Below are 15,731 nucleotides of genomic sequence, written 5' to 3'. Positions count from 1 at the left end.
GTAGTCTCATTTAACCACTTGTTAGCAACTGCTGTTTTTAAGACACTAAATTAAATTCTGGGACATTTAATGATATATTTTATGTTGCAGACCTCGTCACAGACTTTATTTCAGGCATTTAACCGAAAACCAATTTAAAAAAACCCTCCTTCCTCCATTCCTTGGCTTTAGGACTACAAACTACACCACTCTAAACCTGTTGGCTACGTGATTTGTAGCTAACTGTCTAAATCATGCAAAACAATATGCATTCTAATGTCTGCTAGTAAATATTTTTCATCGCTGCACTGCTAGTAAAAAATACAAATTGATAAGTTTTGGAAGCTATTTCCCTGACTTAAACTCAAAGCTTTATTCATATAACATTAATGGAGCACTTTGTCCCTCAGCTCCATTTACAAGCATTATCTCTACCTCAGGTGATGGGAATATTTTTAAGTATACAGTTACTATTGCCTTTGACTCATAATGCTGCTCGTGCTACTCAAAAATAGAAGTAACGTTGACATGTAGGCCCAGTAATGAACATGAACAGTGAGGTCTATTTAACAAGAGCACATTCGCCAAACGTAAAAAACAAACACACTTGAGAAAATACGATTCAAAGACATAATTTGAATTTCTTGAAAACAAATACGCTGAAAAAATTATATATGTATTTATGAGTATGTTCTTAATACAACTATGTTTTAATAACCCCAAACAAATTGTCGTAAGTGCGGACCGGATACACAGTGTGCATTTACCTGCTTTCCAACATGGCGACTAAGGGCACGTAGAATTTTGTTTTGGGCTAAAATATCAGGGATTATCCTAACATTTGGACCACATGCAAGCTATTTGGGTCTCAGAAAACCCTCACCGTGTCGTCATTACTATTTTGTCTGGCACGTTAAGTTGTTTTCACGAGTAATTGGGAGATGTATCGTCGCGGACCGGCAAAGAAGGACCACAAAAACAAACCGGTGAAGAAGGATGTGAGCGACAGTGATAAATACGCCGACCTCTTGGTGTTCGGCTATGCCTGCAAACTGTTTCCAGACGACGAAAAGGCTCTTTACCACGAACATGGAAAACATCTTATCCCATGGATGGGGGACAAGAGCATCATGATTGATAGGTCGGTTGAACAAACTTAGACCGAACCGTTATGCTAACCATCTGTGCTGTCCGTTAGCCTGTTTGAAAATTCAAGGGACCACTTGGATATTGTCTTTCAGAAGCTTGGAAATACCAGCAACTGACCACGAATGTATTATTTCATGCCTGCTAACTTGTTTTTGGATGTCCTGAACTGACATAAAATGGTATTTGAAGTTTCTAGAGTGACATGCGAAGATGCAACTAACTGCCAGTCTTTGCTAACGTTAGCCATGATGCTGAAAAGTCATTCAGTTGCCAAGTTATGAGGCACAGCAGCTAAAATTACTGTAGTGAAATACAACATTGACACAAATGGGGTGAGCAGTATATAACTAAAACCCCCGCAAAACAATTGAAACCATTCAGAAACGTCATAACCTTCACGAGAATATGAATTATTACAGAAATGTTGGATTTGACTGCATTAGTTTGTACTGTGCACCGTCTAAACTGTCAACAGGGTTTATTTTGGAGACAAATACAAAGATATCTAAATTTAATTCCCGTCAAGACCACATATGCTAGCTTTTTGGTAGGTTTTGCGTCTTGGCATGTTGGAAGAATTTCCTCTGAAAACTTTAACTCCAGGCAAATTTTATAAATGGATCAAATGGTGGTCAAAATAAAGTATGACACAGAAGATGTTTCATGCTTTCTGTCCTTTTCTGACTGAGTTTTGGCTTAAATACCAATGTGTGCACAAAGCAAGTGACCTGGACTTTTATTATGCTGTGCGGATATCCACAAGGCCAGAGCAAATTCTAACCAAGACTAAAGTCACTGCAGTTAAGGTGATTCAAAATATCACAATGTCTATGTCAAAGATTTTTCGACCAAAATAAGGCCTTTCTACAGAATGTTGCTGCATGTGATGGAGTAATGTTTATTGCCACCTCCATGCACACAGTGTAATAAATTAGTAGATTTATTCTATTGAATCACCTTGATCTGCAGTGGCCCAACTTGTGTTCCATTTGTACAGCCTTTGTATGTGTGTCTTTATCACATAACACAGTTTTTTCCCCAGCAAGTTAGGCTAAGGGGTCCTGCCAAACCCCGAATGCCAACCACAGCACCCCATTTCTTTGTCTTCATGAAGAAAACCGCAACTGAGAGGTGGCGTAGAGGGACGAACCCTGGAAAATGTCGTCCATTTGAGTTCTTACGGATAGGTATTTATGTGCTCGGGTTTGTGTGAATGTAACTTTCTTTGCAGATGTAGAAGTAATGATGAGTGTTACAGGGGGGGATTGAACCCTGTAAGGTAAGAGGCGAGTTGCTTTTTTTGTTTTGTTTTTCCTTTGTCTTTTTCTTTTGATGTAGGGTTGTTGGTTTGTAAGACTTGTACAGGAAGAAAATAGCAGCAGAAAGCTTGCTAGGTATCTTAAAAGCACTATCAACAATTAAGCCCAAGGACTTAATTAAGGAATTATTGTTGTCTGAACTTTTCTCAACTAGTTTTTACAAGTAAACTCCCTCTTGACAGACTTGCTGAGGTAGAGCATTTTTGTTGTTGTAAATTTTGGGTTTTAGGTCCCCCCTACCTTGGTAAGTAGGTCCATGTTGTGTATAAAAGTCTTTGTGGACTTCCTTCTCTCTAATCCTTTTTTCATCCAACAGATACGATGGGCGTGGTCACTTACATGACCTTTCAGAGTATGACAGCGGATCATGGAATACATCCTACCAGCTATCGGAGGAAGAGGACAGGATTGAGGCGCTGTGCGATGAGGAGAGGTACCTGGCTCTGCACACTGACCTGCTGGAAGAGGAAGCAAGACAAGGTAGGCACACACACAAATGGCACAATGATGTAGAAATTGCTGTCACCACCCAAACGCATGAGCGTCCACTTTGTTGAGTAATTTACTTACATTATCCTCAGTGTTTCCAATAATGTTAAAACCAAGAGGAATCATAATTTTATTCAAGGTAATGGTGCGCTTCTTGTTCGCCTGTCACTATAACTTCTGGGGAAACATCATCAGATGATATATCAGAGAGTGAGGGAGGAAGTCGACGAACGAGACTAAAGTTAACGTGAATAAAACTTTGGTGCATTGTCTTGTCCAAAACATAAAGACTCTTCATTCACTATCATAAATGACAAAGAAAAGCAGTAAATCCTCACAACTAGGAAGCTGGAACAAGCATATGTTTGACCTTCTTTTTTGAAAAATGACATGCACTATTTTTTTTGGATCAACAAATTGATTAATAGTCTAATCCTTGCAGCTTTAACTGGCAGATGTTAATTCCCATCAACAGTAGCAGTCTTAAAACCTTGTATTTCACTGGCGGATACTGATCCTTGCAGGCAACTGTAACTGAGGTGTAATGCGTTGTGGTGGTCAAGTTTGCAGGGCAAGCCTTAACTAGACACCAACAACATGGCACAGCACTTGACACTTTGCTTATTACAGCCTTTGTTCCTGACGTCTCATTATACTAACTAATGTACTTGAGTTCCTCAAGTCACAGTTTTACTACCCTGGTCAGTGTCATCCTGCTGTTTTAGAGTTAAAATGGTAGTTTCACTCTCTAGCAGTCAGTGTTTGAGTTAGTGGTTGAGAAACTTTTTAACCTCAGGCCTGTGTCGTCTTTTAACACTTCTCCCACAGATTAACACTTAGGCTAATATAACAAGTCTGTCTGTACAAACAGAAAATGTTATGTAATTTAAACAAGGCTTCTTAACAAAAATCTTAATTTTCCAAGACGAAACTCAGCAGAGTAGGTACGTTCTGCTTTCTGTCTCATTAAAAAGTACTAGCTTGACTTGGAACTCCAGAGCTGCCATTTCCATGGAAATCAATTTCCACAGTAGGATACTTGCATCTCACTCCTTTTTACATTATAATGAAACAGGCTGTTTTGATGACAAAGCACCCTTCTGAAAGACAGAGTTAATGACTGTAATTGAATTAATAAGGCACAGTTTTATTTGAAAGATGGTGTCTTATGCCCAAACTGACAGGACAGAATGAGTCAGCTAATGATTTGTGTCACACACACACTTGCACACTCACTGCAGAAGGTTCATCCCCCAGGCCGCTTTGCCCTTGAATTTGGAGGCCTGACCCCATTCACTGAGGCTATTACCCATCTGTCCACTGTAGGGACAGCAGGAAGGCATTAGAAATATTGATAGTTTTAGTGGGAATTTTGTCCTTGCTTCTTTAATAAAGATATAGTTCGCCATGAATTTAAATAGAAAGGGTTTGGTGTCTGGGGCCGAGTAAGCATGCGTCTAGCAACCAGTATGTTCTTATTCTATCTTTTCTATTGATCAGTGCAAGGACATCCCATCATTCGAAATAGAATCTCTCTTGTCATATGCATACTCTGTAATATTTATGGTATCAATAACAGTATTATTTCTTGTATATAATAACTATCATCAGTTATTATAAGAGAATATTATTGTAAATCTCACCATATAAATGCCAATGAAATATCAGATTTTTGATCACAATAGCAGAATGGCTTACATTTAGAAAGTATTAACTAGGGTCAGACCAGTTATCGGCCTGGCCGATTATCAAGGGCAGATATTCGGCTTTTTTCCAATTGTCAGTATCTGTGTTTTTTGTGTCTGATTGCTGATAAAATGATTTTAAATATGCACGACTTTGGCTTTGATGCAGCATCCTTTTGCTGCCTGTAGCCACTACTCTGTGGTCTTGGTCAATGTCCTGCCCACAACACTATCTGATTGGTTACACGTCACAAGTAATAGCCTATCAAATCTGAATCTGCAACGTAACTGCTAACTAAAGTTGTCAAATAAGTGTAGTGAAGTGGACGTATAAAGTGCCAAAAAATGGTAAAGTCGCTTAAAATTGTACTTAAGTACAGTACTCGACTAAATTGGCAATTAACGCACTGGTTAATCTAAATTTGAAGGCTAAGATTTTTATTTTTGCTGCAAATATATATCGCCTCCCAATATCTGTTAATGGTCTCCTTGATTACCATATCAAACCATATCAAGAATTTTGCTTTTATGAAATACAATACTGTATATCAGATGGATTAAACAGTAGACTCGGGGTAAACCTGTTTTGTTAAGTCTGGTTAAATGGGTCTCTGGTAAGTTTTGCCTCTTGGCAGCATTAGTTGGGGTAGATCTGAATCCAGCAGCATGCTGCAGACCAAATCAACTACTCAGGAACCCTTTAAGAGGAAGTGGTCTTGTTGCAGTCACCATCAAGTACAGTTGTGGTTCATTTGATGTGGGAATGTGATCCGACCTCGATGTGACCCACTTACAAGGCGTTCTCTGCAAATCTGAGCTAAACGACTTCTGTAGCCAGGTGTGATTTGCAGGAGTGATTTGAGGTCACATTTAGACTACCATTAATACATTGCTTTATTGATATTTGGGCAAATAGAACTTTCTTCTGGACTGTCTCCCTGTGCTTTCTTTCTTGCTCCCGCCTCAGACACACCAAACTAATTGATAAGGTATTCTCAACAGGTGGTTGTTTGTGTGAATAGCGAAAGAAAAGTCAATTTGTGCAATCTGATAGATTCTGGTAAGTCTGGTGCATTATTCTCCTTTTATGTTTTTTTGTTTGTGTTTTTATTTCCTCAGAGGAGGAGTACAAACGTCTGAGTGAGGCTCTGGCAGATGAAGGCACCTACAATGCAGTGGCCTTCAAATACAGCGCTGATTACTATGACCCCTCTCAGCCCACAGAGGAGGAGGATGCTAACAGGGAAGCCGGTGAGAACTGGCATCACTCACAAATTTGTTTAGTGACTCAGATAGTGGTCACACTCACATACATATGGAGTTGGTCGGTCAGTTTGATATTCTCACACACGCATACTCTTTGTGTAGGAAGAATGTGACTAAACCAGGAAAGCAAAACACTTTCTTTTGTTAATGAAACAAAGTCTTGCTGACTCTCTGCTTCTACATTACTTCTACAATAATGTGTTTCTGTAAACTATATACATACATCCTTTTGAACATTTGGTTGATTATTCAAAGTAATCAAACTATGGTGTAAATTTAAAGACTAGTGTTTGTTCAAAATGTATTTATATTGAATGTGTCGCATGTTGAAAATTCACCAAATTCAACACAGCACTTCCTTTGGTCCCCAGCAGCAAATGTGCCAAATGAGAAGTAGAACGGATGAACAGTTCTCGAGATATGTGAATAAGACATATAAGTCATAATAAGTCATTCCTTGATTTACACAATAGATAGATGTTGCACAATTATTTGTCACAGTTCCATATTTGAGACCTCATAGTTGTAGCATATGAAAGATTTTCAAAATGTAGCTGTGTTCGTAAGTGGGTATGACATTTAGACTGCTTATCATGTGTGAACACCAGCAACAATTTTGGTTGTCATGCATCCGCATCAGCCACACACACACACACACACACACACATACACACACACACTCCTGCAACTTTAAATATTTGATGTCGAGATAGCTGGAAGCACTTTGTCCCTTTTGGCCTGACAGTTAAGCAGACTAGATGCCTCTCTCTGGAGAGATAGTAGAGCTGACAGTGAGAATACATGAAGCTCTAGAAGCCAGCAGAATCAGTCTTTTGGGAATATGTCAATAAGGGTCATGTGACACTGGACATTAACATTGTGAGCTGATTTCACAGTTTTAGGTTTTTGTTTGCTGTCAGGTTTTTCCTTTACTGTGGTTGCAGTCTTGGACATTAGCACAGATGCAATATAATGAAAAATCCCCGAACCATCACAATGTAAATTTAAGCCTCAAAGAGAGTGTTTGGGCTGACAGATACAGAGACACATAATCACAATATTAGTCATTGTAACTATTGTTAGATCCTGCCTGAAAGACAAATACACCAGAAGGTTAATTGCAGCATAATGTATTATCTGTCCAAACATGACAAATGTAGGTGTTAATTAATCTTTCTTTTAAACCCCACGATTATTGTCAACCAGTCATTTTCGCAATTCACCCATTGATTTCATATCCTGTCAAAATAAGGAACTTAATTTGAATTTTAAATTTACCCACTTCACCTTCACTGAAATGACTGAATTCTTCACATATTTCTACCTTTTTTGGGAAATCTGCTGTCCTGTTCAGCTGTGTTAGCAGATTGCCTTCTTGTCTCCCTGTATGGAGCCGCTGAGTCAATGTGTGGCTGCAGCGTTGCACAGCAAAATGGTTGTTGCTTGGTCACAGCATAAGTGGGAATGCTGTTGGACTGCCTTTTAAAAGTGGGCGCACATCCATTTTAATGTGTGATAACCATTGAATTTTACATAATACGCCACTTTAGAATTAGCAGCATTATCTAAATATATCCTCATCAACCATGATAATAATCCTGTTATATAACTGAAGTGATGATTAAGAGCATGTCTTCTTTTAGTTTTGGGGCACTGTTTGGAAGGCTATTATATGATTACTAAATTGGAGTCGAGATGTGACATAAGATGGAGTGAATACACGGACATTGTGTGGCTGTCAGGTTCTGCCTAAAGCCTATTTCAAAACTGCACCCATGGCACATCGTACACAACAAGCCAACTGCTGTTTGTGTCACCATAAAAGCTATGTCTTTAAATAAGGGGCCTCTCTGCTTCATTACTGTGCAAATTCCCTACAGTACAACGTTAAAAATGTTGATGTAGCTTCCACCTGACCTAGACATTTTTTATCAAGTGCAGATGATATATTCGTAGCTGATTAAGTGGTGGAGGACATTTCGTTCACCCATTTTTAAAATGTTTTAGGAACTCAAAATTCCTCTCAAGTTACTGCTCAATTGGGTATATATCCAGAGGGCTATATTAACTTTTTGTCACAAATGACTAAGAATTAATCTCATTATTTTTGTCCTAATATCTCTTCACATGCTCAGAAGATGCAGAGCCTGAGGAGAATGAGGAACCATTCGTTGCGCCCCCAGGGCTCACTATCCCTCCTGATGTGGAATTGGTGTGTATGAAATTCAACTGGCTTGTGTTCTTATTCACAGGATACACACTACATATAAACATGGATATGTACAGTGGATTTAGGCAACAACAGGAACATCTGTAGACTACAATGTAATCCAATATAAAAAAACTATGTTTTTTTTTTCATTCAGTGACACAAAATGTTTGGTAAGAAGTGCAATGTGAAGATTGTTAAAATAACATCTGTACATATGTGGAAACCTGCAATTATCAAACAAATTGGTTATGGAAACTTCCTTGCATTTCTGCTTTTCTTCTTTCTGTGTTTTTTGATTATTGATTAATGTTTTGAATTTCTTAAATCTGAGAGGGACAGGCCAAACAATCAAGTTTGGACTGACGATGTATATAAAGCAGGAGACGTGATGAAACAATCAAGTTTGGATTGACGATGTATATGAAGCAGGAGACGTGATGATGATGGCTGCCCTAAGCGTGATAGTTTTAGCCTGTCTGCATTTTAATGTAAAATAATCGAGCAATATGGAGGTTAAACCATAATATTGTCATGATGATTACAGATAGCAAGGGTTTTAATAGGTTACCTGGTCAAACGGATAGACTTAGTACAGGCTGACTAGATTTGATAAAAAAATGTTTAATCTGACTTGAGTTGGATGTAGATATTTATGTAACTTCCTGTATAACCTGAGAAGGCAAACATGCTTCATTTGTGCGATCAAAGTCCAACTTCCTTGGTTCCCCTTTAAAGTTAATTTAAAAAAAAAAGAATAATAATTTGAATTTATTTAATAGTGATGATGCAGTTTAACATAGTTCCAATACAGAGAATGCAACTGATGTGCTGCATAGAGTTTGCTGCTATTGCTAATTTACAACTCTTGTCTCTTGTTGGGCTTTTACATGTACAGCATGATTAAAACATATACAGCGTTCAATGTTTTTAATAATGACCGTCATAGAAGACTAAAAACCACAAATATTCATATTTGAGATGCTGCAACCAGGATTTTTTATTTTTTTTGCAGAAATTTTTGCTTTTACCTATTTTTAAATTTATTTTTTTGCATGATTCACTGAATAATTTCGATCGTTTTAGCTTTGGTAGAATGTCTGACACTATAGAATGATTGATTGTACAGGGTTTCCAGTGGAAATTGTTTATCAGAGCTGGTAAGCCACCCTGATCCTGACACATCCCTTCTCAAGATTAATTTAGTCACTAGATGACGGATTAATCAATAGCCTTTCAGGCGCTTGCCATGTAAAATTGTACCTCTTCTTTCCCCTTGATGTGAAAGGTTTATGTCAAAAAGGTGTATTCATCTTTACACTAGTAGCACTCCTCTGCTACCTCACATATTCATTGTATGTACTTCTGAACATGTAGGCAATGCTTCACATTGACATAACATCCAATGACAACAACAGGCGATAAGTAATATACAGGAAAATTAAAAATGCATTGCTGTTGCTCGCTGCTTCACTTTTGTGCTATCTGGTGTTTGTGTCAGACCATCTTCCCTCAGGACCAGGCTAAGTCTGCAACCACAACCCCCCACGACCCTTCAGCTGCTACTTTCTTATGCATGAGAAGAAAGACGGGCTTTATTGTTTGCTTGGGCTGTGTGCATATTCAGTCCTTATCGTGCTGGGTATACCACAGCCATAACACCCTTGTGCATAGATCCAGTGCACAACATCGTTGCAGTAGATTTTGAAGGAATACCCTTTTCGCTGAATAATTCTCAGCCTAGTATATCTTATTATTATTATTTCTTAAGACTATTCTAATTAGATTGTTCCTTTTTTTGGTTTTTTTTGAGAATGACAGGCAGTATGGGGAGACGGCAGGGGGATGACTGACATCAAAGGTCTCTGGCTAGAATCTAACCTGGACGTTGGCTGGCTTATTGCAGTTTATTGCTAATAGGTTTTTTTAATTAGACCAGGATTATTGTATTGACATTTGCGTTTACTTGTGACAGTGGTCACAACAGAGAATACAATATGTGCAAAGAGTGGGATGATTTGCAAGAAAGGTCACCGATCAGATTGAATATGACGTCATGATTAATTGGCATGCAGCGCAGTCGTTGGGACCAAGACGACTCTTCTTTTTCTGTGCTTACAGTAGATAACAAATGGCAGTCAACTGGACCTTATACTTTCAGACTTTAGCGTAAGTGAGGCTGAGGAGGACACTTTGCTTGTGTAATTCACGTCAACATAAAATAAGCATTACGCATCCCATTTTTCACTAATGGATAAGTTCTTAAATTTGAGTGCAAAAGGCCCTTGTATGTCATGAAGTCCTTGGCAGCATGGAACACAATAATGGTCTGTTAGTGTTGGACACTGGCACCAAGGTAGTATTTATTAGGACTTTCATCCTGATGAGATATGTGTGTTCTTTTGCCTGCACTTCTCTGTACTCTCGAGGTAATGACAATGATAAATCATTGAAATCACACGAGGGGAACAATAATGAATGAATAATGGACCATTTCTTGTTCCACTGATTTCCACCTCTTGTGTATTTTAAGAATTAATGTCATCACATCCAACATACGAGTGCCCAGCATAAGAATGCTTCAGAGACAATATGGCTTATGTCCTTGTTAGGAAGGAGCCATGCATAAACATCTTAATGTGATGTACAGCAGTTACACTCTTATCTGTTTTACTAATGCTCATTTTTCACTATTTTGGTTTGAGCTTGAGGGGGTGTTTGAACAATAAATATTTCCAGGTTTTACACATTGATAAAATTTTTCCCCAGAAACCAAATAATTGATCATGGAATAAGCACCTGCATTAATTCAGTTCGGTTTAGAACATTCAGGCTCATTTCTTGACTTTTTTGTCTTTTCAGCCGGCAACCATCAAGACCCACAACATCATCGAGAGGACAGCCAATTTTGTATGTCAGCAGGGGGCCCAGTTTGAGATAGTCCTGAAAGCTAAGCAGTCTGGTAACTCCCAGTTCGACTTTCTCCGTTTTGACCATTACTTGAACCCTTATTACAAACACATCCTGCGGGCCATGAAGGAAGGTCGATACAACCTTGCCTCCTCCAGCAAGCAAGAGCAGGCGCAGGGTGAGTTATGGAAAGCAGTCACTGAATCTGAAGGTGTTATGTCCTCTCACGGACATTAAATTTGCACTTTACTGTAATCAATGCGAAATATCAGATCTGTTATACATGAGCGATCGAACAGAGCATAAGAATACACTAAGAAGCTTTAACGTTCTGCATTGATTATAATATTAAACATTTGTTCATACATATATTCAGTACTCTTTTTTTCTTTTTTTTTGTCTTTCTTGCTGTAGACTCCCACTCCGATGATTCAGATGTGGATGGGGATGGCAGTTACCTCCACCCCAGCCTGTTTGCACCTAAAAAATGCTCTCGCCTGGAGGAGCTGGTAAAGGTAATGTGAAGCTTTACCTATAGAAGAACATTATAATGTGTGTTTACAATAACTTCCATGTATAAAACCCCTGCTCAATTCGCTGACATAGATTTTTTTCATGATATTATTTCAAAGTGTATACAGCTCATTCATCTAAATGCATGTTTGGTGCTCTCACATAATAACAACTTTCACGAACATTAGGATGGAGGCCTATTTACCTGTTGGGCCACAGACTAAAGAAAATAGCAGCTTGTTTGCTCGTTTTGTTTTGTTAAAAATGATGTAGCTTAAAGGTCCTTAAAGGTTTTCTGCAATATATATCATAATATAATAAAAAAAAAGGGATTTTGACCTGATAACTTCAATACTGTAGCTCTGTTATTTGGAAATAACCAAACAACCAAAGTAGGCCCTGCTTTGTTTGATAAATTGATCAACAATGATCGTTATTGGTGGCTCGCTGTTCATATCACTCACAAGTAACAAACTGCCATGTATCCAAAAACCATTAAAACTGACTAAATTATGTAATATCGACAGACTTCTCTTATAGATTAGTCATGTAAAATTAATATTTTCTTTTTGTGACAAAAAGTTTGAGTTAATTTGCCTTGCTTGGCATTGCACGTCCTGTGATGTGACCATTGCGCATCCTCACATTGCGGTGTCTATGCTGAGATGGTATATTGTGCAGCGTTTCGTAAGGAGTAAGCTCTGGACCTTTGACTATAGGCTGCTCATGTAACGGACTCCAACTGAAAATGGCTTTGTTTACACCCTCTTTGTTATAATGTTGAGAAAATATTCTGCAGTGTTAGCTGAACACTGCCTGCCATGTGAATTACATTTTCATCCTGTTAAAACTGCCCATGTCTGTTACTGCATTCTCTAATGACTTTCTGTGTCCCCGTCTTTGTGCTGGTATATTTTTTTTATTAGTGCTTTTCATCTGCCTCGTCAGGACAGCCATTAGTCTTTGACGACAGCAAGAATGGAAGAACGCCTTTTTAAAGAAACATAATGAGCTCCTTTTAGTAACAAGATGTCTAGCAGTTGTCTCCCATCAAGAGGGATTTCCTTTTCAGATCTGCTACTCAAAGTTTTTACTGATGATTCATATTTCATTTTTCATGGGGTTAACTCCTAAATTCTGTATATCTCTAATGCTGCACTGAGGAAGATTACTGCTTTAGATTACGTGCAAAGTAATGCTTAACAGTTGCAATGCATTTCATGGTTCTGACTTCAGAGAGCTTTGAATATTGGGTGGATGTATTATACCATCACTAGAATATATTTTTGTCTCCTTTAATCGCGTATGTGATGTGATCTCCATTGCTTAAGCATTCCTTAACAAGAAATAACATCATGGCATGACAGATTGTTTTTACCAAACTGGCCTTATTTCTTTTGCAGCCTCTCAAAGTGATGGACCCGGACCATCCTCTGGCTGCACTCATACGAAAAGCCAAACAGGAAAGAAATGGCACTGCAGCAATGGCAGCCACACCAGAGGAAGTGCCAGACCCAGCTGCATCCAGCACACCAGCGGAATATACTACTGACCGTGAGTATAGATTTTTCTTTTCAGCACATCTGAAATGTATCAAAACTCTGAGAGTGCTTATCACACTTTGTGGTCTGGTCTACTTTTATGGTCAGCCTTTACTTTTCATTTCTTTCTGTTTTTCTCTCAGCCACATAGGGTTCTCCTGTCCTACTGTGAAGTTATTAAAACTGCATTTTTTCTGAGATGGCTGTTGACCACGGAAAACTGCCATTTGACTTCCTCCTTTGGACCGTTTTCTGCTTGTAATGTTCTGCCAATTCTCGTTGTTCAGTACAGCTCCCCACTCGTAAAAGCTGACCACAGTCAATAATTGATGTGAAGGCATTTGAAATGCCTTTCAGCAAAGTAATATTGAGTTCAGAGGTGTTCTGGGACAGGCCAGACCTACTTATCTGACCCGAGGCAGCGCTCAGGTTCACACTTTTTAGTCCACCTGGGTTTTGGGTCAGACCAGACTTCAATAGTTCTTCATCCTTGGCGTGTGCAACATTTCGATTAGACCTGACAGAGCCTGTGGTGTGATAACATAAGCAATACAGTCTGCATTAGAGCTGCAACAATTAATCAATAAGTTGTCATCTATGAAATCAATTAACTATTAACTATATTGATAATCAATAAATCAGTGTGAATAATTTAAAAAGAAGTCAAAACACAGATTCCAGCCTCTTCAGTGTGAATATTTTCTGCTTACTTTACTCCTCTGGACAGTAATTTGAGTAACTTTGGGTTGTGGACAACCACACTAGACAACACATGACATTTTATGGACCAAACAAGTAATCAATCAGTTCATTAAAAAATAATCCACAGATGAATCAACAGTGAAAGTAGTCATTAGTTACAGCCCTATACCACATCCAAGCAAGGGATCAGAACACAACAAATAATTGATTTGAATGCATCTTCATTGTGTCAGAAAGTGTGCATGTTGATCAAAGGGAGCTTTCAGAAACTAGAAAATTGCACTAAAAGCATTGCATTCTCACACACTATGACAAATGCCTACCATACAGTAAATTAAATTGATATATAACACTTAGAAACAGCCAGAAAATAATGATAGATGTTACGAACAGAAATGTCAGATCTTGGAAAAAGTGAGTTTAAAGTGTAGCACACAATGCAAAAGTCCAGGAGTATTTTTTTTGCTATTGTAATGCCTTGATCATTCCCTTACATGAAGTGTATAACCTTCAGAAGAAATGTGCAAGATTACATTGTTAAACTGAATGGAATTGACATTTAAGGAATGAAAGAAATAACGCAAAATCACTTCCATTAAATTCAAAAGAATGCCTGGCGTCTGTAGAAATGGTATAGAAGGGGTCATTTGCACATCCATCAGTGATGAGTCATGTCCACCCTCACACTGCCGCTGAAGTCATGTTTTCATGTATGAGTTCATTCTCCTCTGTAACAGCTGCTGATAAAAAACCCTGGTCATTGGCCCCTGATGACCCATAACTGTTAACTTGTCCATTACTGAAATTTATAAATCCCTGAGATGCCTTTGACCTGCAGAAGTAGCTGTTGATGTTAGTAAATTGGCTGTGGATGACCCAGCTGCTTGTGGCTGTTGATATGCAGTTCAAAACTGTGGGCTGTTAATCTTCTCATCCATGTAGCTGTGGTAGGCCTTGTGTTGTCTTTGAACATTTTTGTTTAGGCATTTATGATGGTTAATACAGGGCATGGAAGGCCCAACATTATGACGTCTGTGTGTATGTATTGAGTAACAATATGAACACCTCCAAAAACTCCAGTTAACTTCAACATTTAAGTTGAAATACAGTATCTGTAGCGATCTGATCATCGAGCGATCTGACCAATCATTCAAATAAATTTCCTGTTTGCCCTTCCACTTGCACGTCTCAAGTCTTCATCTCATCTCTAACACATGTCAGGTTTGTAAATGAAAGCTTCAGCTTTGGTTTTCCATTTTCCTGACTTGAGAAAATTGGATGTGTCGTTAAAGTCAACCATCTCAGTGACTAATGTGTTAATATCACACTGTCTCCACTTTGACACTGACCATTTATTTTTGTCCCTGGCCCTGTATTGCTCCCCCTCTTCTCCTCCTCTCTCTTTTCAATAAATCTTTGTAATACAAACCCACTGATAAAAGAGATGACCCTTTTGCATGGAGGTCTCATGTTGATTTATATTATTCTCCCTCTGCTGATTTAAATTAATGACTGCATTAAAAACATACCTTGACAATGAACAGGACAGCACAGTACGTATGTTAAACAACCACAACACAAAGCAAACTTCAGTGACGGGATGCCCATCACAGTATTATAATGAGCACCTCCACACCACTTTACTGGACTCCTCAGGTCTGTCCACAACAACCACACCAATGTGGCTAATTTGAATGCACCTGCACACATTTTTACCTCCGCTCTCAGTTAAAAGTATTCCTAAGAAGAGGAAATCTTAAAGGGAGCTTCTACAGTAGCATGTAATTAGCTCAAATGATTCAGATTTTTTTACTTTCTTCACTTTGCAGATTTCATGCAAATGTATACAAAAATCCCACAAATGTTTATTTCCAGTGAAAAGAAGCTTTTCCATCTCCTTGCCTTGAAAATGTAATGTCAACACAGTGACTGAGCACAAATAGGTTATTTTAATATTTATGGGCTCACC

General features: G+C 38.4%; 1 protein-coding gene across 1 annotated transcript in view; it reads left to right on the top strand.

Annotated features, from left to right (window-relative positions):
- Window positions 1–744: 744 nt before the first annotated feature.
- Window positions 745–15,731, top strand: part of sfswap (splicing factor SWAP) — a 52,957-nt gene continuing 37,970 nt past the window's right edge. Inside the window, exons 1-7 of the mRNA XM_073477753.1 lie at window positions 745–1,120; window positions 2,764–2,927; window positions 5,741–5,872; window positions 8,023–8,099; window positions 10,959–11,184; window positions 11,421–11,521; window positions 12,923–13,073. Of these exons, the coding sequence (XP_073333854.1) occupies window positions 921–1,120; window positions 2,764–2,927; window positions 5,741–5,872; window positions 8,023–8,099; window positions 10,959–11,184; window positions 11,421–11,521; window positions 12,923–13,073 (1,051 nt within the window). The 5' untranslated portion in view covers window positions 745–920. The remainder of the gene's footprint in view (window positions 1,121–2,763; window positions 2,928–5,740; window positions 5,873–8,022; window positions 8,100–10,958; window positions 11,185–11,420; window positions 11,522–12,922; window positions 13,074–15,731) is intronic.

Source organism: Pagrus major, chromosome 12 (assembly GCF_040436345.1).
Source record: "Pagrus major chromosome 12, Pma_NU_1.0".
Lineage (NCBI taxonomy): Eukaryota > Metazoa > Chordata > Actinopteri > Spariformes > Sparidae > Pagrus > Pagrus major.
The sequence above is the reverse complement of the archived record's forward strand: the minus strand, read 5'-3'. Positions and strand labels throughout refer to the sequence as shown.